Source organism: Arachis hypogaea, chromosome 3, assembly GCF_003086295.3.
Source record: "Arachis hypogaea cultivar Tifrunner chromosome 3, arahy.Tifrunner.gnm2.J5K5, whole genome shotgun sequence".
Lineage (NCBI taxonomy): Eukaryota > Viridiplantae > Streptophyta > Magnoliopsida > Fabales > Fabaceae > Arachis > Arachis hypogaea.
In genome coordinates, this window is record NC_092038.1 from 139,518,785 (window position 1) to 139,543,076 (window position 24,292).

The 24,292-nt window shown below is 37.3% G+C and overlaps 4 protein-coding genes across 4 annotated transcripts; all 4 read right to left on the reverse strand.

Moving 5' to 3' along the window:
• Positions 1–1,825: 1,825 nt before the first annotated feature.
• LOC112734578 (berberine bridge enzyme-like 21) lies at positions 1,826–3,684 on the reverse strand. The gene has a single exon (XM_025783955.3). It carries the CDS (start codon positions 3,682–3,684, stop codon positions 2,080–2,082), a length of 1,605 nt encoding a protein of 534 aa, XP_025639740.1. The 3' UTR covers positions 1,826–2,079.
• Positions 1,826–6,790, reverse strand: LOC112734577 (berberine bridge enzyme-like 21). The gene is made up of 2 exons (XM_025783954.3): positions 5,033–6,790; positions 1,826–4,654 (listed from the first exon to the last, which is right to left on the reverse strand). The coding sequence occupies exons 1-2, from the start codon at positions 6,651–6,653 to the stop codon at positions 4,548–4,550; spliced, it is 1,728 nt and encodes a 575-aa protein (XP_025639739.1). The 5' UTR covers positions 6,654–6,790; the 3' UTR covers positions 1,826–4,547.
• Positions 6,791–6,869: 79 nt separating this feature from the next.
• On the reverse strand, positions 6,870–11,180 carry LOC112734579 (pentatricopeptide repeat-containing protein At2g03880, mitochondrial). The gene is made up of 2 exons (XM_025783956.2): positions 9,685–11,180; positions 6,870–9,140 (listed from the first exon to the last, which is right to left on the reverse strand). Exons 1-2 carry the CDS (start codon positions 10,871–10,873, stop codon positions 7,303–7,305), a joined length of 3,027 nt encoding a protein of 1,008 aa, XP_025639741.1. The 5' UTR covers positions 10,874–11,180; the 3' UTR covers positions 6,870–7,302.
• A 10,420-nt stretch (positions 11,181–21,600) lies between these two features.
• LOC112734580 (uncharacterized) lies at positions 21,601–23,353 on the reverse strand. Its single transcript, XM_025783957.3, has one exon. The coding sequence runs from the start codon at positions 22,915–22,917 to the stop codon at positions 21,739–21,741; it is 1,179 nt and encodes a 392-aa protein (XP_025639742.1). The 5' UTR covers positions 22,918–23,353; the 3' UTR covers positions 21,601–21,738.
• Positions 23,354–24,292: the final 939 nt, after the last annotated feature.

The window sequence follows — 24,292 nt, forward strand, 5'->3', positions numbered from 1 at the left end:
TCTCATCATCTCTGTCGTATGAGTTTAGATGTGAAGAAAAGAGAAAATAGAGGAAGAAAACTAAAGAAATCAAGAATGAGTGAAAGAACAAGAAGAAAGTTCTAGAAAGTAGAAGAAAGAGATAGAAGAAGAAGTAGTTTTGAGAGAGAAAAGAAATGAGAATTAGCATCTCAAAATGAAAAAATAACCTCACAGAAAACTTACTTAGGTTCTATCCAATATATATGCTTAATTACAATAAAAAAGTAACAAACTAACATACTGCACAAGTTTCCGGTTAAAAAATTATAACATAAACTAAATGTGTAAAGACTATTAATCATGTAACATGCTTGGAATCTACTTTTTCACAAATCAGAGGTTAATTATTCTCTATGACATGTTAAATAGTTATTGAAAAAATTTAATTGTGCCATCATGATTAACACTAACCATATTCTTTTAGAAACCAAATCACACAATTATAATAAAACTATTTTTATAAATTATAATTTTTTTAAATAAGTCTTAATTTATAATTTTTAACATTTTGTTAAACTACTCAGTGTTGTTGTGTTGTATACATGCATGCTCATTAATAATTATAAATTTGAATTCTTTGCATTGCTTTTTTGTTTGGCACAAGGAATCATGTATTCATGTTAAAATAGTTCTAGCACATGTTATCCCTATTGTGGCAGTTATAGTACTATTTACTTTGACATATGTTCTGTCATGGAAAACCAAGCAAAACTTGAACCACTGAATAATAATTAGATGGTTTAAAAAAAATTACAAATTACAAATTAATTTTTTTCTAAAAGTTTTTGTAATTTATAGAAAAAGTTTTATTATAGTTGAATAATTTAATTTTTAAAACTTAGGTTAAATAAATAATTAGTATTAATTATAATGATATAATTAAATTTATATATCTAATAGTTATTGAATAAATCATAAAAGGTAACTAACTGTACTGGATGTCTTCGGTACGGGTTGAGAGATGGATCGGGAACTTGCGGGTCGAGGCGGACGTCGGACTATTTGACTGGAGCGATGGGGGGTGGTACCTGCAAAGACACTCCGACGCTCAAGTCAGAATGGATCTAAGAGGTAGAAAGTGTGAGGAATGAATGAATACTTGGGGGGACTTGGGCCTTTATTTATAGGTGATGGTGATTATCTTATCTTATCTTGTTTGGGTAAGATAAGGGGGACGTTCGAATTCGAAAGTCGGTTGGGAGTTTCTAGAGAGCCGGTTTCGGACCTTCCAGAAGAGTGAGGCGGATTGGACCTGAAAAACCGGAATTGGGTTCGATCCTGGTCCAGGATCCGTGGGCCAAATCCGTAACACTAACCTTTTATTTACCAGAAGTTTGACTAGAAATCACCTAATAAAAAAACGCTATTACATTCCCTCATGATTACTATATCATCATTTCTTACCTTTTCCTTTTTTTTGGTCTTGATCACTTCTTAGCTCAAAATTATGATGATGAACTATATATAGGCCTCTCTTAGTCCATTTTCACATGCGCCTAAAAATATTTTAACGATGTTAGCCCATATATGGACCAATAGAATTCCAAGCCCATCCTATTTACCATTTGTGAACAAAAATTTTTGGAAACTTCAAATTCGCCACAAATTAGTACTTAATTTGTTAGACAATAATAAAAATAATATTTGGGAGCTTCCAACCTTTCCTACAAGACATCATCCAAAAACAAAAAAGACTTCATCCAAATATATTCCTATCGTATGGTTCCAACTTCCAACCAAGCATGAGCCAAAAAAATAATTATCTCTAGGCATACACCTAAAAAAATGAATATTAAGATAAAAATAGTTAAAATTGTTAAATATTTTGATAAGTTTAACTAAAGTGCTTGACATTACATGTAGCTATATCTCAACAATCATTTTCAAATAGAAATTTCTCTAATCATCTTCATCTGAGTAGTCAGTTTGTTATCTTGTCTATCGTTAGAGAGAACTTACAAAAATAAAATAAAATAAAGAAAAAGAGAGGTGAAATTGTAATGACCAAATGATTAATCAAAAGAACTAGTGAAGTAGTAAATCCAAGCAATAATGGTACTACAAAAATAACTTGTTGCTCCCAAGAATTGGTATACTCTGCTCATTCCAGAAGAAGTTTTGAGGATCAATGGCACTTTTAACCTTCACCAACCTCTCAAAGTTTCTATTAAAATACTTGGAACCATAAACCACCCCATCTTGGTAGCTATCCTTGCCATGCATCTTCACACCAATATCAAGATCCCTATAGTTGAAGTAAGCACTCCTTGGATTCTTTGACACAAATGGAGTCATGTAACTGTACATCATTCTAATCTCACCAATGAACTTCTTATCAGCACCATCTCCTCCTCCCTCCCATGTCACACTATACTGAACTTTGTATAAATTCCCAGCACGATGAGGAAACGGTGTAGCATCATAAGGAACCTCATTCATTCTTCCACCATATGGATTGAAAATGAGAACAACTCTTCCCAACTCAATCATCTTCTTCCATATCAGATTAAGCCCGGCTTTCGAAATCGGTGTCTGAATATAATCCGATTTCTTCTTGTTGTAATGCACCCTGTAATGGCTTCTATCAAGCAATGCCTTCAATGTTGATCCATCATTGTAATTAGCCCACCATAAAACAGAGTCAATCCACCTCATTTCATGGCAAGTTTCCTTCTTTAAACCCAGTAATGGAAACTCCTTTTCCAGCAGTGTCACAACTTCATCAGCTCCTCCAAGAAACAAAGCCATAACCGAGGCTCTCATGGTTCTTTTCGCTACCGGCTGCATCACCAGCCTCATGAAGAGTCTCTCATCTGTGTGAGGAGCAACCTGCTGCCATTGGAAAACAAGATCAGTTGCATTCTGCTCAAGAGTCTTATCAACCTGGAAAACAGTAACCGTTTCCGGCACTGGAACTAGCCTAACAGTGTAGGACAATATGACTCCGAAACTCGCTCCTCCGCCGCCTCTAATGGCCCAGAAAAGATCATCCCCCATTGCTTCCCTGTCAAGAATCCTACCATTTACATCAACAATTTTCGCGTCGATGACATGATCAACTGATAAGCCATGCTTTCTGATCATGTTGCCATAGCCTCCTCCACTGAGGTGGCCACCAACACCCACAGTGGGACACACCCCTGCAGGGAAGCCATGAACACTGCTCTTCTCATAAATTCTATAGTAAACTTGTCCAAGAGTGGCACCTGCTTCGATCACAGCAATCTCGTTTTGAACATCCACAATTACATTCTGAAAGTGGAACATGTCAAGGATGATAAAGGGAGCCTGAGAGACATATGAAATGCCTTCAAAATCATGGCCACCACTCCTGATTTTGAGTTGAACACCAATGCTTTTCGCGCAGAGAACAGAGTTCTGTACATGGTTTTCATTAAGAGGGGTGATGATGAGTAATGGCTTTGGGGTTGAGGGGTTGTTGAACCTGGCATTTCTAGCAGAGGCTTTAAGGACAGAGTCATAGGATGCGTTTGTTTGGGAATAAACTATGTTTGAAACTTGGTTTGGTTGGTTTGTGTGGGTTTTTAGGCAGTTGAGGAAAGTGGCAAATAGGGAATTTCTTGATGATGGGGCTGCCAAACAGTCAGAGGCATAAAGAAGCAGAACAATAAGAGTAGCAAGGAGAGAGATTGGTTTTTCCATGGATTCAGTTCTTGGAAATTTAGTGTGAGGTTGGAAAGGTTCTTAATTCAGAGAAACATGTTGGACCACTTAAGTGTTGGTAGTGCTTTTCTGCTTTCTCTAATAATTGAGTTGTGCTGTCAACTACTCAAATTGATGATATTTTTCTCCAACACAGTTCATTCTAATAATTGTCTAGCTACATGTGTTGTCAATTTTATAAATTTGAAATGATCTCAAGTTTGTGATAATATACACATGATGAAATTTACATTATTGAGAATCCACTTCAATGCTTTAATTAGCTTCTGTCAGCTTAAAAGAGTGTAAAAGTAAAATATAAAGAGAAAAAGTCAGATATAGCATATTAGCATGTGGATGGTGAAGTGGTGCAAGAGATTCTTAGTAAAGAGAAAATTTTCTAGATTATTATTTAACATGTTCTACATGTAAACGGTTTCTCTGTATATATGATATATGATAGAGCTCAATGGCATCTTGATCTATATAGCCGACCCCACCTAGTGAGTCAAAACTTTGTTGTTGTTGTATTATTTAACACGTACTCTTTCTTTTTATAGTGGACATATGTACTCCTTTAATTATAAACTTAATTTGTACACAACCTTATTAATATATAAAAAATTTAATCATAGATTTTTTAGCAAATAAACAGTCATTTTGAAAAAATTAAGGGTATATTTGGTTTGTATTTTTATTTTCGATTCTTATTCAGTGTTTTCTAGTTTTAGAAATTTATAAAAGAAAATTGAAATTAAACAATAAAAATAATAAATCTGTTAAATGGAATTTTCAATCTACATTATCTATTTACAATAAAGCTAGATCAATTATTCAAAGGGCAAATTGGCCATGTATGCTTACTAAACAAAGTACAATAATCTTATAATAAAGAGTTCTAGGATGAGTAACCCTACCCCCTTTACCATGAGTTTTCTACCTAGGCTGCGGTTAAATGGTTTACCACCACCTGCAAGACAAGACATTCAAACATGAGTCCTACAACCTATGTATACTTGGGGCTAATAGATGATCAAACATCAAATTATCAAAGGTTTTCTTTTAAAAAGAGAGTATTAATGTGACAGTGGATACACTAAAATAGTTTGCCTAAGGTGCTTGATAATCTCAAACGTGTAAAATAAATAAATCAGATAGCTGAAGGATCCATTCCAGAAAACTGCATAATATTCTCAGAGAAAGAAGAAATCTTTCAGTTAGTCAGGAAAACCATGTTTTGCATTGAATATGATTGGATAATGTCTACCAGCCCAGTGCAACAGACATTTAAAAAAAAAAAAAGAAGGAAATTTCACTAGCAACTAAGGTATTATATATAGACACTTACTTGGATTGGTGGGAATGCTTTGTTCATTCCTGAAAAAGTTTCCAGGATCAACAGCAGTCTTGATCTTCACTAACCTCTGAAAATTATTGCCAAAGTACTTGGCACCATAAACCTCTCCTTCTTCATAGCTATTCTTCCCAAAATTGTTGGTACCAATGTCAAGATCCCTATAATTCAAGAATGCCCTTCTTGGACTATTTGACACAAAAGGAGTCATGTAACTGTACACCCTTGTAGCCTGATCCATGAAATTCTTTTCTTCAGCAACTTCAGATTGCTCCCAATTCACTGAGTACTGAATCTTGAACAGATTTCCGGCACGATGAGGAAACGGAGTAGCATCCGGCACTATCTCATTCATTTTCCCACCATAAGGATTGAAAACAAATCCAATTTTTCCCAACTCAATCATCTCCTTCCATAACCCTTCCAACCCATCTCTTGAAATTGGTGTCTGCACATAATCAGACTTCCTCTTGAGGAATTCGGCTGAGTAATTCCGGCCAAGCAAGGCTTCAGGCTTTGTGCCATTGTCGAAATTAGCCCACCAAATCACAGAATCAATCCAACTCATTTCAGAACAATTCTCCTTCTTTAAACCAAGCAAAGGAAAGTCTTTTCCCAACAATGTGACAACCTCATCAGCACCTCCAAGAAACAAAGCCATAACAGTGGCCCTTACAGTTTTCTTCCCCTTCACAGCCTTAGAACTCACAGGCTGCAATAGCAGCCTCATGAAAAGCCTATCATCAGTATTAGGAGCAACCTCCTGCCACTGCAGAACAAGCTCGGTAACAGTATCATTCTGTTCCAAACTCCTTTCAACCCTAAAAACAGTAACAATTTCTGGCACAGAAACCAATTTAACTGTGTATGATAATATAACCCCAAAACTTGATCCTCCACCGCCTCTAATGGCCCAGAAAAGATCATCCCCCATTTCCTCCTTGTTAAGAACCCTACCATTCACATCAACAATTTCAGCATCAAGAACATGATCAACAGATAACCCATGTTTTCTGATCATGTTACCATAGCCTCCTCCACTGAAATGGCCACCAACACCAACAGTGGGGCACACCCCTGAAGGAAAGCCAAGAACTTTACTCTTCTCCCAAATCCTGTAGTAAAGTTCTCCAAGAGTGGCACCAGCTTGAACCACAGCAACCTCGTTCTGAACATCCATAGTGATGTTTCGGAGATTGAACATGTCAAGAACAATGAAGGGTTCGTGTGAGACATATGAGACACCCTCGAAGTCATGGCCACCGCTTCTGATCTTGAGTTGAACACCAATTGTTTTGGCACAAATGACAGCACCTTGGACATGGGATTGTTGCAGAGGAGTTACAACAAGTAAAGGCTTTGGTGTTGAGGTTGAGTTGTATCTGGCGTTACGAACATAGGCTTGTAGAACGGAAGAAAAGGAAGAATTGGATCGAGCATAGAGTATGCTGGAGAGTTGGGGCGTTGAAGAGTTTGTGTGGTTTTTTAGGCACTGGAGGAAAGGGGTATACACAGATTCTGGTGTTGGTGCTGCCACCAAAGAAGACACATGATCAACAAGAACAAGAAGAAGGGAAATCGCAGACAAATGAACCAAAGAGGTTGATTCTCTCATTGCCTTAGTCTTTTTGACTAGGTGTCTGCGTCAGTGTGATTCTGGGTTTATGCAAGTTATTTCCTTTTTCTTGTCTTTTTTTCCAACTACATTGCCTCACACGTTAGTGAAAGAATTTCTATAGATTGTCTTAATACTTTAGTCAAGTTCCAAGTTCGTGTCTACTTTGGTTATAGAAAATAATTAAAAAAAAAAAAAAAAACTTTGAACAAATTAGTCTATAAAACAATATTTTTTATTAAACTAAAAATAATTAAGAATACATATTTCTCTGCACATAAAATCTTTAGAAATAACTATAAGTCTATAACTCGGTTTGAATGATAAGAATAAAAAGTCAAAAAGAAATTGAAAATTGCATTTTGATGTTTCCATGTTCTGTTTTACATTTACACCTTCAAAACACAAACTCCCTAGACCGACTTCCCTTCTTTCAAACCCAAACTGATTACCCGGGTTAGTTCATTCCTGAACGCTTTATGCATGAACTTCTGTCTTTATGTAGCCCAACGTCTCAAAGGTAGGTCTATATGTCTCTACTAATTGAACTATTGGAGACAAATGTTGAACCGCAGCTACTTATTCATCCCAGTTCACCTCTTTGTGAGTATCAATATATTCTGTCTTGGTCTTACGTGCTTCTACTATGCTACCAATAATCGCCACAGGAGCAGATACCATCTCTAAAATGATGGTATCGGATAGGGTCTCTAATTACAATGTGCCGCCGCTCTAACTTCGCTATAAGTTTTGCAAATATATGGCAGTCCCCACAGATCCTTAGGTTCTTCCATATTCTAATACTTTTCTCCCTTGGAAGGCTCATGATGCCAAAAGCAATTGCCAGTTTCTCACTGTGGTACCGAAGGGAGTCTTCTCTCTGTTCTCCTTCAAGATCTTTTAGGACAAAATTTGTATCAGGAACATAACCGGCACCCTTTAGTCTAGAAATAAATTGATCCAACTTCGTATTGATTTCATCAATTTGGGGATGCGATTTATCTCCCAAAATAAAAGCATGTACTTGCTTGTTGACTTCAATCCAGCTACAGCCAGGTTCTTTCCTTATGCCTCTCGCTCTCATAGTCCTCCGAACATCTACAACATCGTTCCACTTTTCCGAGTTTGCGTAGATATTAGATAACAATACATAAGCTCCTGTGTCCTGTGGATCTAACTTTAGAAGCTCTTTAGCAGCATATGTGGCTAAATCCACATTCCGGTGGGCTCTGCAAGCATAAAGCAGAGTCCTCCATGCTATAACATCCGGCTCACAACTCATCTCCTGAATTAGCTTAACCATGTCATCAAGCTTCCCAGCTCTTCCAAGAAGATCAAGCATGCAACAATAGTGCTCTGTTTCAGGATCTATCCCATAAAGATTCTTCATAGACCGAAAGTAGTTCCAGCCTTCATTTACCAGCCCTGCATGACTACATGCAAATAGAACCCCAAGCATTGTTATATAGTTTGGTTTTGGACCCATAACTTTCATGGAGTCAAACAAATCGAGAGCTTCTAAGCTGAAACCATTTTGAGCTAGTCCTGCAATCATGGTGCTCCAAGAGATAACATCCTTCTCAGCCATCCTATTGAAAATGAGCTTTGCATCTTCCACACTACCACACTTGCAATACATATCTAACAATCCATTGTTAAGGATAAGATCTTGATCATACTTCAGCACATGGACATGCGCCTGCATCCCTAACTCCAACAATGATAAACTAGTACACGCTCTCAGAACACTCGTGAGAGTCGGTTGTGTGGCCAGAAAGCCAGCTCTCCTCATCCTCTTATAAAGGTTCAAGGCCTCATCCCCATTGCTGTGCTGAGCGAAAGCAGCGATGATGGAGCTCCAAACAACAGGGTCTCCAGTCACCATTTCACGAAAAACAGTCTGAGCTTCAAACAACTCTCCCAGTTTTGAGTAAACATCAATAAGGGCACTTCTTACAAAGACATCAGACTCCAACCCCACCTTCAGTATGAAAGAATGAAGCTGTTTGAGATCAGAGAGCCTCTCACAAGACCTCAAAACAGAAGAAAAAGTGAACATGTTAGGCATGACACCTTCTCTAAGCATACCAATCAAGAGTCTCATAGCCGTATCATTCAGCTTAGCCTGAGAATAAGCAGATATCAAAGTCGTCCATGAAACAACATTTCGTTCGGGCATTTCGTCGAACAGCTTGTGTGCCTCTTCCAAGAGGTGGAATTTGACGTACATATTGAGTAGTGTGTTGACCAAGAAGGTCTCTGGAAGGTACCCATTTGAGAAGACGTGGCGGTGGACGCGCTTACCGACGCTGACGGCACGACGCGCGAGGCAGCACTTGACGAGCTCGGCATAGGTGAGATCATGGGCACGCACACCGCGCCTTTCCATGGCGTCCAAGGCGTGCATGGCTCTGGGAAGGTCCCTCTGGTGGCACATGGTGGCGAAGTCGTTGAGCAGCGACACCGTTTCATCGCCTGCGGCGATTGGTGACGCCACAGATGCACAACTTCGCACCCACCTCCAAACTACTTTCATAGCTTATTTTTGTCACAGGTTAAAGTGTTGTATTTTTCGAGACTTATTGTATTAATTAAATTAGCAATTCCATTAGAATCTTAATACAAGATATATACTATTGTGACATTAAACTATCCCAAGATGCAAGTGATGGGATGCTCTGTTCATATCTGAAAAAATTACCCGGATCTACCATGGTTTTCACCTCTACCAACCTATCAAAGTTTCCTTTGAAATACTTACTACCCCAAATACTAGCTTCTGCATAACCAACATTTCCATCTCCATTCACACCTATGTCAACATCTCTATAGTTCAAGTAAGAACTTCTAGGTGAATTACACACATAAGGTGTCATATAATCATAAAGCCTTCTAATTGCATCTAAATAATGATTAGCAACATCATTACCCTCCTCTTTCCAATTAACAGAATACTGAATCTTATATAGGTTACCAGCCCTGTGTGGAAATGGTGTTTCCACCTCAGAAATCTCACTCATTCTCCCACCATAAGGATTCAGTGTTAGAACAGGCTTTTCTAGCTCCATCATCTTCTCCCACAAGCTTTCAAGCTCCGTTTTCGACATCGGCTTCTGCACATAATCTGATTTCCTCTTCAAGAATTTCTCTGATTCAGGCACCCTTTGAAGCAAAGCTTCCCTTGAAGTTCCCACCGGATAGTTATACCAAAACAGCACCGAATCGATCCAACTCATTTCAATGCATTGTTCACCAACCAAACCAAGTTCAGGAAAATTCTCCTTCATTATACCTAGAAGCTCTTCTGAATCTCCAAGAAACAATGCATTGAACTTAGCCCTTATTGTTTTCTTCCCATTTCTTTTCACTGGACTAAGAACCACTCTAATGAACAAACCATGGTGTATTCTATGGGCAACATGCTGCCATTGCTGAACAATTTCAGTAGCACCTTGTTCCAATGTCTTTTCAACTCTGAAAACAGTTACAACCTCTGGCACAGGAACAAGCTTGATTTTCCATGAAACTATAACACCAAAGCTAGCTCCACCGCCTCCTCGAATAGCCCAAAAGAGATCTTCCCCCATTGATTTCCTATCCAAGACTGTTCCATTAGCATCCACAATTATTGCATCAAGAATGTGATCAACAGAGAGGCCAAATCTTCTCATCAAGTTGCCATAGCCGCCGCCGCTTAAGTGGCCTCCAACGCCCACAGTGGGGCACACACCGGCGGGGAAGCCATGAACCTTGCTTGTCTGAGAAATCTTATAGTAAAGCTCACCAATTGTGGCGCCAGAATCAACCCAAGCAGTGCGATCGTCCATGTTGATGTCCACTGATTTGAGCATGAACATGTCGAGAAGAATGAATGGGAGCTGGGAAACGTAGGAGAGGCCGTCGTAGTCATGGCCTCCGCTTCTGATTCTGATCTGAAGAGAGAAGTGGTTACAGCAGATGATGGAAGCTTGAATGTGGGAGAGGTGGGTGGGGGTGATGATGAAGGAGGGTTTGGGGGTGATGGGGGAAGTGAACCTGAGGTTTCTGATGTAGGAGTTTAAGATGGATGGGTAGGAAGTTGTGTTGGGAAAGAAGGTGACTTGAGAGATTGGAAAAGAGGGGTGTGAATGGAGACAAAGGCACTGGAGAATATCTGCAGCAGCCATTGGAATTTCGGGTAGAAAGATCGGGGCCAAAAAGAGTGCATAGGTAGTAGCCATTGATATTTGATACGATGCAGAGGTTAACTTGGCTTGTGTCCCATATACTGCAATCAGACCAAGTCCAAGTCCAAGGAATAGGACAACACCAAATAACTTTATAATATTTTAGATAATATTTTTATTAACAATTAATAATTTTAGATAATCTTTTTTTTGTGACTATTTTAGATAATGTTTAATAAAGGGTTAATTTTTTTAGTAATAGAAAAAAATTGTACAGTATTTCATTATCATGGCTAATTGGTGTATTTTTTTTTATACGGATTTTTTTTATTTTAAATAAGAATCTTTAGATTTGAGAAATTTAAGAGTCAAATTTTTATCGTATATTTGTGATAAAATAAAATTTTTTTCGTTGTAAAGCATGTTTAAAAAAAATTTTTAACACTAAAATACAAATCAAACTCTCAGATTTTTATATCTAAAAATTTAAAATAAAAAAAAAATCAAACCCTCAAATTTATAAGTTAAAAAAAAACAAAAATCACAAATCTAAGAGTTAGATTTGTGGTATCTATAAAAAAATACATAAAATTTTTATATTGTTAAAAAATACCACCTAAACTACAACACAAAAAATAATGTATGGATTATGACTTATGGACGAATTTTATCTTGTATGTGTAATAATTTATTGACTAAAAATAAATTATTAAATAAAATTTAAATAAAATTATTGAATTAGAAAATATAATAAAAAACTAAAAAAATAAAATAGAACTAAATTGCTGGCAAGAAGAAGAAGAGTGAGATAAAAAGAAACGGTGTGATTGTGTGAATATAAGAATAAATTACAAATTTTAAAAAAGTGATTGAAAGTTTGAAATCAATTATCAAAAGTGCTTCTAATTCTTAAATAGAGTTTAGTATCGGAATGAATTAGTTATTAACCTATTCCACTAAAGAATATCATAAAAAAACCAAAAGAAAAAACTTATCAAAAAAACTTCTAAAAATAGTAAATACTAGTTACGTAATCTATTTATTTTTTCTTTCTAATTTTATACATCTTTTATATAATAAATGTTCATTAAATTACACTTTCTTATTTTTTCAATACAAACTTTTATACTTACCAAGTATTCTTAGTGCTAATTTAAATGTCATATTGTAAGAAAAATATACTTTAAAAAAAAAAATTTTTTAAATGTTAGTATATTTAAAAAAAATTAGGTAAAACACTTATATAAATCAAAGACAATCCAATATTACATGAATCACAGAAAAAAATATATTATATAAATATCTTTATGCATATTTTTATATAAATCGAATTCACTGAATTCGAATTACATATCATAGTATTGAATTAAATTAATATGTATCGAATCAATAGGATTTTATGTAAATCGAAGTAAGTAGCTTCAATTTAGCAAGGAATGAAATGCGAAAATACCCATAGTATTAGCTCATCTATAATAATTTGATACATCTTGTTTCGATTTAGCACATGGTATTTGGCACATAATAAATCGAATTGAATAAAATTGAATTACACCAATAGTAATGCGAATGAAGTGAATTTGAATTATGAGTAATGGTGTTCCAATGTAAATCGACACATAAATTCGATTTACATATATATCACTATATATATAATTCGAATCCACTTATTCGAATTACATTTCACCGTACCAAATTCACCAAAAACGAAAAATCCAGAGTAAAACACCTAACTATACTAGAAGATTGAAACTGCGGAAATGAAAGACGACCAAAATCAAATCTATTGGTTGGACAGAGTCGCCCATATTGCTGGTAGCGTGCATGAAGAGGTTAGTAAACAAAATTTAATTTTTTTTTATTTTCTTTAAGAAATAAAGAAGTGTTAGTGATATTAAATCGCTTAGAACTTGATTATTAGAATGATTAGAATCTTTAAACTTCAAATAGTAGTTAGAGTATTGATTTAGGAGTAGTAGTGTGTTAGAATATTGAAATCACAAATGCATGTTGGACGAGGGGTAACACACATGTTGACGAGTAGTGATAACAGGTTTGGGCATAATTTGTAAGTTTTTCTTGTTAGAAGTTTCACGAGGTTAGAAATTTTGTTGAAGTTTAATTTAATTTAATTTAGGTTTCAAGTGTTGAAATAACTAGACAGTAGAAGATTAGCAATAATTTAGTATGATTTATTTTATTTCAAAAATTAAATTATTAAATGTTAGATTAACGAAGCACTACAAGTTTAGTAAAAATACCTTAGGATTTAGCTTTCCGTCCTAAATATTAGATTAATTATATTTTGTTAAAATTTAATTTAATTTTGGTTAATTTGATTTAATTTAATTTAATATAATTCTAAATATTTAGGTTATCTATGTTCAAGTTTGCAATATCTGTTACATTAAAGTATTTGTTTTACTAGAATTATTCGTTTTAAGTGATTTTTGTTTTTTAAATTGTAATGGTTCTTAGAGAATTTTTTCATTATCATGCAGTCCCACCGATGCATCACGAGCATGAGGAGGCAACATAGTATGTCCTTAGATGATAGGATCATGTCGTACCTGTAGATGGCTGGCTTAGCCCATCTCACGAGGCTTAACGACCACTGGTTTAGGTTGGTGACCCATTAGCAAGTGTATTTGTTGAGAGATGGCGTCTGGAGACGCATACATTCCACCTGTCATTCGAGGAGTGCATGATTACGCTACAGGATATAGCGTACAGTTAGAGCTCCTGATTGACTGACAGTACGTCAATTGATGTCTAACGGACTTCGAGCAGTACATCAACGGTAGCCGTCTAGCATGGGCTTGGTTTGAGGAATTATTGGGTGTGTTGTCGCCGGCAGACTGTATCGACAAATTCATTGTGAAGTGCACTTGGATGCAGGAGACATTCAGTGACCTTTCCCAGGACACAGACGAGGAGACAGTCAGGAGGTATGCGAGAGCATACATCATGATGCTATTATCAACACAGTTCTTCGGTGACACGTCCGGTACACGCATGCATATTAGGTGGTTGTCGTATATAGCGAGATTAGAGGACACAGGCAATTATAGCTGGGGATCCGCCGCTCTATCGTGGTTATACCGGTGCTTGTGTTGCGTGGCCAACAGGCAGGTGGTTAAGTTGGCTGGTCCATTGCAGCTTCTCCAGTCATGGATCTTTTAGCCATTCCCGGGTTTTAGGCTTGAGGGATTTGATGCCTTTCATTGGCCATTAGTTTTGAGGTACTCAATGTTAATAGTTATTTTTTGTGTCCTTATTTTTATGGTTTATGCCCATTGTTGATAACATGTGTTGGGTTATAGGTGGTCAGATTGTCAGCTAACATTGAGTGAGAAGGGACTTCAAGTCGTACACTGCAAACTAAAGATAGATTTACTTCAGGCTAGGGATGTGATTGTTAAATATTTCTTATTTTTATTTTTCAGTTATTTTGTCTACTTATTGTTCATGATGACTTTCGAGAACCAATTCTCTTTATAGTTCGTGTAGATGCCATACAGCTCGCCGGATCTCGTACAGGTGGTGCATCCCGAGATTCTGGAGCCACGCCACATGGCGTTATGGAGGGCCGTGACGGCATTGATCTACTTTGCTGTCATAGAGTGGCATCAGGTGGATCGGGTGCTACCACAGCTTGGAGGAGTACAGCATCGGCCGCTAGCTGCACTCAACATTGACTTTTTGATGTCAAAGAATGGCAGAGGCGGTGATCGGTGGTTTCTCTCTACCTTACAGAATTGACACACTCATTGGACCAACCAGACGCAGCATGTGTTACGATTTAATGTTGTTCCAGATTCAAGACCGTCTCAAGCGTACTTAGAGTGGTGGCATCAATATGGTAGGCGATTCTTGTTGCTTGAGCTATTCCTCGGAGACCCCAGAGCAGATGCAATCCCGGCCGAGGCATTGTAGATAGGTCCAGGACAGGCTCCGTAGATGGATCAGGTGCCTGATGTTCCAGACAACCATTGTGTTGAGCGAAGACGTCGTGCAGGGACACGTTCGAGCTAGCATGAGTGGAGGTGGCTCGACGATGCCATTGATGCATTAGAGGGGAGGGGTCGAGGTCGTAGAGTAAGTAGAGGTGCCGGCCATAGAGGAGCTAGGGGTGGTGGTCAAGGTAGAGCACGTCGTGGAGGGAGAGGCGAAGAAATAACATTATATCTTGTTGAGAAACAACGTACTTATAGCATATGTATTTTACTCTATTTAGTTGCACATGTATGTCATATTATTTAGTATAACATGTATGTTATATGACTATTTGATAATGTATTATACCGCCGTCTCATAACACGAGTCAATAACACGTAAAATACTCGAAAACCGAATGATGAAATTGAATTAACTGTCAAGTGAGAATGCAAACAACAATAAATCTTACAACAGACACCATTATTAAGGTAAATCAGCAAAGACACACCAGATAAAATATTACACTAAACAAACACAATGCTACACATTACTGGTGGGTGTCGAACCGATGTTGACTCCTCCCTATGGACACGTCCTACATGTGTGGCCTGACTGTCTGCACAGCCCGCATCTCTTCGGTCTGTTCGGATCAGCCTCATCCATTGTAGTACAAATCCTAGTGATCTTGGGACGCCCTTCAGATGCACGTCTCTTAGTTGGATCGGGAATGACTGTTGGACCATCGTATGGTGGCCAAAATCCCTCAGGGATTGGAGGTGTGAATCCCATCCGATATACATTGAACACTGAGTTAAGGCGATACACCTCATACATAGGTAGACCAACTCAATTGTAAGTAGGCACAGCATGCTAAGGCATGGCGACAAGGATAACGAAGTGCCTGAAAATATCCGCAATCATAGGTTTGGTCCCTGAGTGACACTCTATATGAGCCAAGTGAGAAGCTATCAATTAGAGTGGTCTCAGCAACATTAAACTCAGAATTATCCCTGTCGTACAAAGTCATCGTGAAATATCTTGAGGCCTTCAGATTAACTTCTATTTCCTTCATCAAATGTTGACTAAACTGCTGCATGGTTCCTAACTGTGCCTCTGCCTCTCTTCCTTTGCGAACAAATAGCTCGGTCAATCTTCCATAGGTGGACTTCACCAACGAACAAACTGGAAGGTTTCTTACACCCTTTAGTATCGTGTTCATCAATGATATTGGTAGTCATATGCCCGAATCGCCGGCCTTCATCCCGATGCTAAGTCAATTGTGCATAATCAATCCGGTTAGATAAAAAATGTTTTTATATAATTATACAAACATAATAAATAAATGAAGGTTTAATTATTCTGCAAGTCCCTATAGTTTTACCGAATTTTTAATTAGGTCCTTATACTTTTTTTCTTTTCAATTGGGTCCTTATACATCAATTTTTTTTTCAATTTAGTCCCTATTAACGTTAAACGTTAAAAAAATGTTAGTACATTGTAAAATTACTTGTATGCCCCTATCTTCCACCTTCTTCATCACTTTTTCGTTATTCACCATTACTTGTATAATCCCAACCTTCACATTCACAGGTTGTTTGTAGTAGTCTAAACTGTGAAATTTGAGTAGTTAAGATTAAAGCTAGTTTTAAATCAATCAAAAGGTACTCGGCCATGAAAATAGGTCATGTGACAATGTCTAAAAAATTCCAATTAAGATTCCTACACAAAAAATTATCTCAACGACACAATATTTTTTCTGGAACCACTCATCTCAACGACACAATATTGATGGTCGTCTCTCCGAAAAAGTTGTGAACTTGTGACTGTATATGATGAACGAGAGAGAAGCAGAAGATGAAGTACACTAGCAAGGAAAAGAAACATCTCCATAGCAGGATTGAGGAACCTAACGAATCCCAAGCAGAGGTTGGTTGGAAGGCGATTCATGACAGCCATCAACAAAGCTTCTGAAGGCTCCAATGGTGGAAATCAATAGAATTGAATTAAAAAAATAAAAAGAAAAGAATTCAAGAATAATTAATTTTCTTTTTAAATTGATTTGTTTCTCAAATTGGCCCAATTTGATTTATGAAAAATAATTTTTATACTGGGTTAATTAGACTAGAACACTTATATACTTCATTAATTATCCGTCCAAAGAAAAAAATCAATCATTGCCCCCACAATTTTCAAGATCACAGGGCATCTAATGGTCCAATTGCCATATTCAGCAGAAGACATATTCGTCAACTTAATTGGAGTAGCCCCCTCCAAAAAAATAAAAAATAAAAAACTACAGTCAGGAGCAAAATCATCGTTAGCAATCTCTGATAAGAAACTAGTCCGAACATTAACTTTGAGCAATAGCAGCCATAGTTACCAGGCTTTTAGTCATCAACAGCGGCGATATCTTCGAAGTTGCATCCAAGAGAGAATCTCAGCAGCATCGTCAAGTCCTCTTCGAAAAACCTCGTCTCATAACCGATTGGCAACAGTGGATACCAACGATTGACGGCAATAGGAAAAGACGCCGAACATTCCAACATCCATGATGTTCTTGCCTGACTACTCCGAGGTATAGCTCGTCCACTGATAAAGGTCGGTAGACTTCTCGACTGGATCAAGATATACGTCGGCAATGGATGAGCAGCGAGGGTGGGTACCTGCAAAGGCACTCCGACGCTCAAGTTAGTGTAAAGTGGATAATAGATCTTATCTTAGAAAGAGTGACGTACCTTCTGTAGCTTTCTCGTCTGCTTTATATTTTAGCGGAAAAGGTCGGCCGTTTTACTTAGGTTGTAAGGCCCAGAAAGAGGATTAATTGTATGTCCGACGTTATTGATTTGAGGTTGTTTATGGCTATTATGAAATTGTCGGTTATGATTGGGGTTTAGGCGTTACCGAACTATAACTTGTAACCGATGTTTACTGGTCATATCACATGATTAGCATCTTAATTAATTTCTATTATATACACATAAATATTTACCCAACCTTCATTAAAAATTCACCATCCTTAGCACAGTCAACGTTGTTGATTTTTGCTCTCCAAAATTACTACGGGTAAGAATCTTATTGGAGAGTCATCCTTAACCATTTTGACCACCACAGATGTCACCTATTTTTATATGAAATATTCAAATATTAAATTAATTTTTTTAAAAAATTATAAACTTATCAAAATGAATATTTAGATTACTTCTTAGTTAAATTCATAATTTTTTAAAATTAATATGTATGTTTGCAATTAATTATTTTTTGCTTTTTGAAAATAGCATAACATTAGTTAATTTTATTTTTTTCTTTTGTTAACTATAAAACTATTCCTTTTGCATTGTTATTAATTAATTCCCTGAACCCTTGAAATAATTCAACCTATATATATAGTCTCTTCTAGCACAACATAAACGCTACGAACTAAATAAGAATTCGTGTTATCTAATCTAATGCTAGAAAGTGATTTAATACTCACCAATTAAACTAACACTGAGGTATTTCCTTTCATATTTGCTTAACAATTTTTTTCCAACCATATATCAGTTCTTTTTTTTTTTCTATGTATTAATATAATTATTACACCTCACGCATATTAAATTAACACAACGAGGGGAAAAAAAGATGAGGATAATAGGAGCTAATCAGCTGATTATGTTTCCAATCCTTTCATTCAACTTAGACCTTACACATAGTTTAATTACTCATATATTATATTTCTTTTACCACACACACAAGAGTTGACGCTGCATAACTTTGAATATTAACACAACAACTAAAAAACTTGAAACACTCAAAGGACGTATAACAGCAAAATAAGTAATAAGTGATTACATGCAGGATTAGGATACATTGCCAAAGGATCATGGTTGCCCTATTAAGATTAAGCCTATGACCTAACTTGTAGGACTAATTAAAGGGGCACCTTTCTGTTTTTCGCTTCCCTGCCCATCATCATCATTGATGCAAACACCTTCTCCTCTGAACTTGAGACTCATTTTGAGGATGATAGAAGCTGAAAATTATATGGTATATGGTAAGGCCTTAACAGTAATGTGTGCTCATCAAGTCTCAATTGTGAAGCCCAAGAGAGGGAAAGTGGTTTTTGTAGGTGAAGAAGGGTAGGGAAAGTGGAACAAAGTATCTTCCCCGCATATGCTTCCACACATACTTTGATAACAAGCTTTTTTAATTTCTAGCAAATTGGTGTCACATTATTATGACCTTAGGAATCTACATTAGTCATATTCCATGTGCTTTATTATATTGGTGGACTATGAAGTGGAAGCAAAAGGTTAATACCTCCCACTAATGTGGTCCTGTTAATTTTTCATTTGAAGTCTCAAACAGGGTTGACTAATAAACTGAGGAAGACTGAATGTAGGACTAGAAATTGGGTTGTTTGATTTTAAATAATCTTTTCTATATGAAATGGAATATTATATATAAAACTTGTTGTCTACTAATTCAAACATTTTTTTTATTTGTATTAAAAAACACATCAATCTTAATAATACATTTGAATAATTATTCATAAATTTTTTACTTTTTTTTTTAAATAAATATCCAAAATTGATTCCCCACCCACTTAAGAAATTACGAGTTCGAATCTTTCTATTTTCGATAAAAAAAAATTATCCAAAATTAATTAATTACCAAAATGCGCATAAATAAAAAAGTGGATGAAAATGGACATGGTCAACTCTCCGGAGCCGCCCGCGAAATGGGATTCGCCACCAATTCATTCTAGACGGCCATGAAATGGAGGAGCTGCATATGTCAGGACCAACTCAGGTGTGTCATACGCGAAATGGTATCCTTATTAAACTACACTTTCAATTTAACTCAAAATCCAACCAATTTCTATTACATCAATTCAAGTAAAAATTTAACATTAGTCTTGATTATCGCTGTTCTAATAGGAAATAACTATCCTTCATGGAATAGTCAATATGGTCTGTCTGCGCCTTCTTCCGGTAGTTTTATCTGCACTTTTAATTTTTTCGAGTTCCGTATTCTGTTTCAGCAACTCAATCTGCACTCTGTTTAAACAGTTCCATTTGCACTCTATTGCGCTCTACGCGCCCTCTTTTTTTATCGCGCTCTACGCGCCCTCTCTTATTGCGCTTTACGCGCCCTCTCAAAACCACTCTTATTGCACCATACGCGCCATCTGAAGATTAATCTTATCGTGGTGTACGTGCTTTTTTTTTTTTAAGATCGGTGCTTGCTTTCTCTCCTTGTTATATTTTTGCCGTCGGCAGCTCTAGCTCCGCCGCACGCATCTCCCTCTGCGTCACCACGTCACACGCGTCCTACTCAACAATTTCATCGGAACTTATCCAAGCTGTGGATTATTGACATCTTCCATCCACCAGCTTGCGGGGGCGTATTAAACTACTATTCCACATTAGCTCATGACAACAATAAAGAAGTCTCGTGACCCACAAATTCAGTCGAACAGAATATTCAGTTACAGTTTTAGTCTTTATTATTTTATCTTATCTTATCTTTATCTTATATTTATTTGTTCTTATCTTATCTTTATTTGTTTTTATCTTTCATAAGCCAATGCTCTAAATATATTTAGTTTTACCTTCATAATTTATAATTCAATTCAATTCAATCAAATCAACAATCAATAAAATTTTTTCGTTTTTTCTTTTCCTATTCTTTCACAATTTTATCAGGAGGAGTTGCAGATTTGCATCCATGTTGCTTATGGTGCCTGCGAAGTGGACAAATAACATGAATTTTAATTTAAAAAGGAAGAAGATGCATCTGAGAAAAAAAATAAAAATAAAACAACGCTAGATAAAGGAGAAAAAGGGAGAAAGAAGAAGAAATTATAACAACACATAATATATTAGATTGTCATATATTAAATTATATTGCGCTTAATCTAATATATTTTATAATTTATGAATAAAATTTCAATCTTGATTTATTATTCAAAAACTAGTTTAAAATTTTATTAATATTTTTTCTGTTATTAGTGTTTTTTTAATTTTTAAATTTTAACTCTTTAAATAATAGGCATAATTAAATAAAGTAGTTAGTTTCACAGACGACGTAGTAGAGGTTGAATACTATTTTTTGTGGAGGTTGGATACCATTTTGTGTATGATACACTTGGGTTGGTCCTAACAAGCTCTTCCATTTCGCGGACGCCGGAGATGAATTGGTAGCAAATCCCATTTCGCGGACAACTCCGGTAAATTGGCTATGCGCACTTTCATCCACCTTTTTATCCATGCACATTTTGATAATTAATCAAATTTAAATATTTATTTAAATAAAAAACCCAAAATTTTTTAAAAAAATTTGCTCAGAATTAGGTTGATCATGAAATCCATCAAGAATACCTATTAAAACAAATCTAAGCTTAGCAACTCTTGTACGTCTTGTATTTTAGGTGTTTAAGATAAATACATTTGAAGTCAAGGAGGATAAAGTAAATTTGCAATTGAAGCTTTTTCATTGGACCCATAGTCGTCTTTACTAATCTACTAGCATATGATACCCTTAATTGCTTCATTGGAACCCCAGCTCCTTGAATATTGGATTCAATATACTATAAGCTATTTGACAAAAAAATTGGATTTCATTTGAACTATCCTTTTCTTTGAAGAAAGGGAGTTGTTGATTCTGATTTTGTTCTTCACGAAAATCATGTATAGAGATTTATAGTCAAGAAGAAAAGGTGTGGCATCAGTTTCGAGTGATTATTTTCTTCACGGGAACTCTTCTTGTTTCACACTTTAAGGTGTTGAGTTTAACAATCTCTCATTGCACTATAACGTGGCATTGGCAATACTTGAAATCACGAATTTAAAAAATAATAAAAGTGAATAACATGGAGGATCCATTAAATAATTTTAAGAAATGAAGGCTGAATAAACCGCATGGCTCAGCTCATCCTCTGGTATAATTTGATTTACAAGATAGATGGCATACTATACTATATACATGTTTGGTACTCTTCATCAAGGCAGAATAAGACCAGAGGAGAAGCTTATTCCAGCCATATTCCATCCCTTCATTTTGCAATCAGGAACGGGAATCCAGGTCCAGTGGTTACACGTGGCATCATAGGAGAGCCAAATCATATTCCAAAACCCCTCAGAATTAGAGACCAAAGCAGCCCGAAGGATCCCATTCTTCTCCTCCAAGCAACCCATCATAACCCCATAAGGCTTCTCAACAACCTTCATCAACTCACTCGGAACCACCGAAACAAACTCCCACTTCCTCCCATCCAAACTCAACCCCCACAACTCCACGCCCTTCAACACCCTCCCCTTTCCACGCTCTCCACCCTCCGATTTCACTATCATCATGTACCCATCTCCGTACACGTGTAGCCTATCTATCACGTTTCCCCAACTATATCCAACGCTCAACCCTCCATCGCTCCCTCTCGGATCAAATCTCGGCCGTACAACTGTTGGCGCCTCGCACTGTGCTGTACACGCAACCAGAACGCTCTCCTGGGGCCCATGAGCCACGCTCAGGAAAATATTTCCACCTCCACGTGGCACAATCCCACTGGATCCAGTGCTTTCCTTCCCCTCCGTTGACTTCCACGTGTCGGTCTCGGAATTGTAGACAAACAAAACGGGCCGGTTGTCCACGCACTCGGCGAACAAGAAGCGGAAATGATCGGAGCCGTCCGGGTGGGAGACGAGCTTCATGCCGGACCTCCTCCACGATGAGGTGCCACGTGGACCTAACGGGGAAGGCGGGATCCTCTTGACGGCGAGGGTGACGAGGTTAACGGCGATGACCTCGCGGACGGTGTTGGAAGCGAAGAGGAAGAAGTTGGCGGAGGCGGCGAGGAAGTAGAGGTCGTTGTCGGCGTGGAAGTGGAGGTCTGCGATGCGGATCCGGAACCAGCGGTGGGAGCTACGGTGGGTGAAGGCGTGTAGGACGGCGTCGCGGAGCCAGCGCTTCTTGTAGACGAAGAGCCAGGTGGTGGCGGCGGAGACGGAGTTGCAGCGGCGAACGAAGGTGTGGTCGGAGATGATTCGGGAGAAAGATTTGTTGAGCAGTTTTAAGGGAAGGATTTCAGGCAAGACGAGAGATAGAAATATGTTTTGAATGAGCTCTTGCGGGAGGAGGCAGAGACCAATAGCGTTGGGTGTTGAACTTCGATGATCTTCCATTCAGTGAGAATGAGTGAGTGAGTAAGTGAGTTCTGTTGCAGGGGGTTAGGTAGTTTTGGTGGGAGGAGGTTGTATTGGCTGATAAATATATGAACAAGTTTTTGTCTCGGTGTGGTTGGCTTTTTATGGGATTTGTTTATTGACTTGATTAAGACTTTCGGATTTGTTTAATTATGTAAGAGTTTACTACTTACTAGTGACCACTGAGGACAATTGACCCACAAGGATTGCACTATTTTTCTTCATGGGGCGGTGTCATTGGTTGCCCTTTCAATTTTTTAAGTGTTTTTTCTTGGCTCTGCTTCATGCTGGGTCGGCTGAGGACTATTATAAAATTGTTTGAAAGGGCGTGCGGGGTGAGCTACTTATATTATAAAGTGTTTTGTGTCATTGTCATGGTAGAACTACTGATATAAGAGAGCTTGCTTATTTTTCATAGAGCTCTTAGTATTACTTGAAATTCATTTAATTATATGCACAGCACCAAGTTGGACCGAATGGGGTGCTTCAGGGTAGGGTCCAGCTGGAATATGAATTTTTGGTACATCAACTTTTGTTCTCCTGCTGTTGCTTTTTCATAAGTTTTCTTTTCCATGACAAGTAATGCCTTGGACCCCTTGGTCACGGTCAGTGTATGCTGAAAGAGAATTGACATTACAATACACAAGACTGTGCTTTAGGGTAATAATGCAGCCATGCTGGTAAATTTGATTCACTCATTATGCTGCAAGTGTTACTAATTGTATTTCAAATTGAACTAACTGCACAAGTTATGGCTTTGCTTTCAGTAATTATGCAGCTAGTATTACTTAAGGTATCTACGGGGTCAAGGACCCCAAGCAAGGAGGAAAAAAAACAAACACTACTAAACAGAGCTTAGAGTCTCGGGCGTAAAATGTCAAAACAGTCCAAATCTAGCGCTAAGCTAATATTGGAGGAGGAACATAAAAAATATGGAAGCCAAATGGGAGGATTATCCCTTTTTAGCAAGCATATCCGCAACATAATTTATTTCTCTAAAAATAAGTGACCATCTGAAAACATCAAGCCGTTGGACATGAATGAATGTTGATATCAACAAGAATCGATGCACAAAGATGACTCGCAGTACAACCATTTCTTACAAACTTAAGGACAGAGAAAGAATCTATTTCAATAACATGCCGCTTGAAATTGTTGGCCACAACAATCTAGAGACCGCACACAACCCCCACATTTTCGCATGTATAATAGAACAACTACCTAGTTGAAAACGAAACCAATGATATATCTTCCCAAGTGATTCCTAAAAACTCCACTGCATCCGGCGCTATTCTGGTTAGCGAAGAAAGAGCCATCAACATTAAACTTAATTTCATTCTCATGAGGAGGGAGC

What these genes read in the sequence shown, in the direction of transcription:
- LOC112734578 (XM_025783955.3), bottom strand. Translation starts at nt 3,684, where the DNA reads ATGGAAAAACCAATCTCTCTCCTTGCTACTCTTATTGTTCTGCTTCTT.
- LOC112734577 (XM_025783954.3), bottom strand. Translation starts at nt 6,653, where the DNA reads ATGAGAGAATCAACCTCTTTGGTTCATTTGTCTGCGATTTCCCTTCTT. An exon ending in AAGCATTCCCACCAATCCAA is followed by an intron (nt 4,655 to 5,032) that starts GTAAGTGTCTAT and finishes CTTGTCTTGCAG; the next exon opens with GTGGTGGTAAACCATTTAAC.
- LOC112734579 (XM_025783956.2), bottom strand. Translation starts at nt 10,873, where the DNA reads ATGGCTACTACCTATGCACTCTTTTTGGCCCCGATCTTTCTACCCGAA. An exon ending in TGTTCTAACACTGAATCCTT is followed by an intron (nt 9,141 to 9,684) that starts ATGGTGGGAGAA and finishes CTGTGGCGTCAC; the next exon opens with CAATCGCCGCAGGCGATGAA.
- LOC112734580 (XM_025783957.3), bottom strand. Translation starts at nt 22,917, where the DNA reads ATGGAAGATCATCGAAGTTCAACACCCAACGCTATTGGTCTCTGCCTC.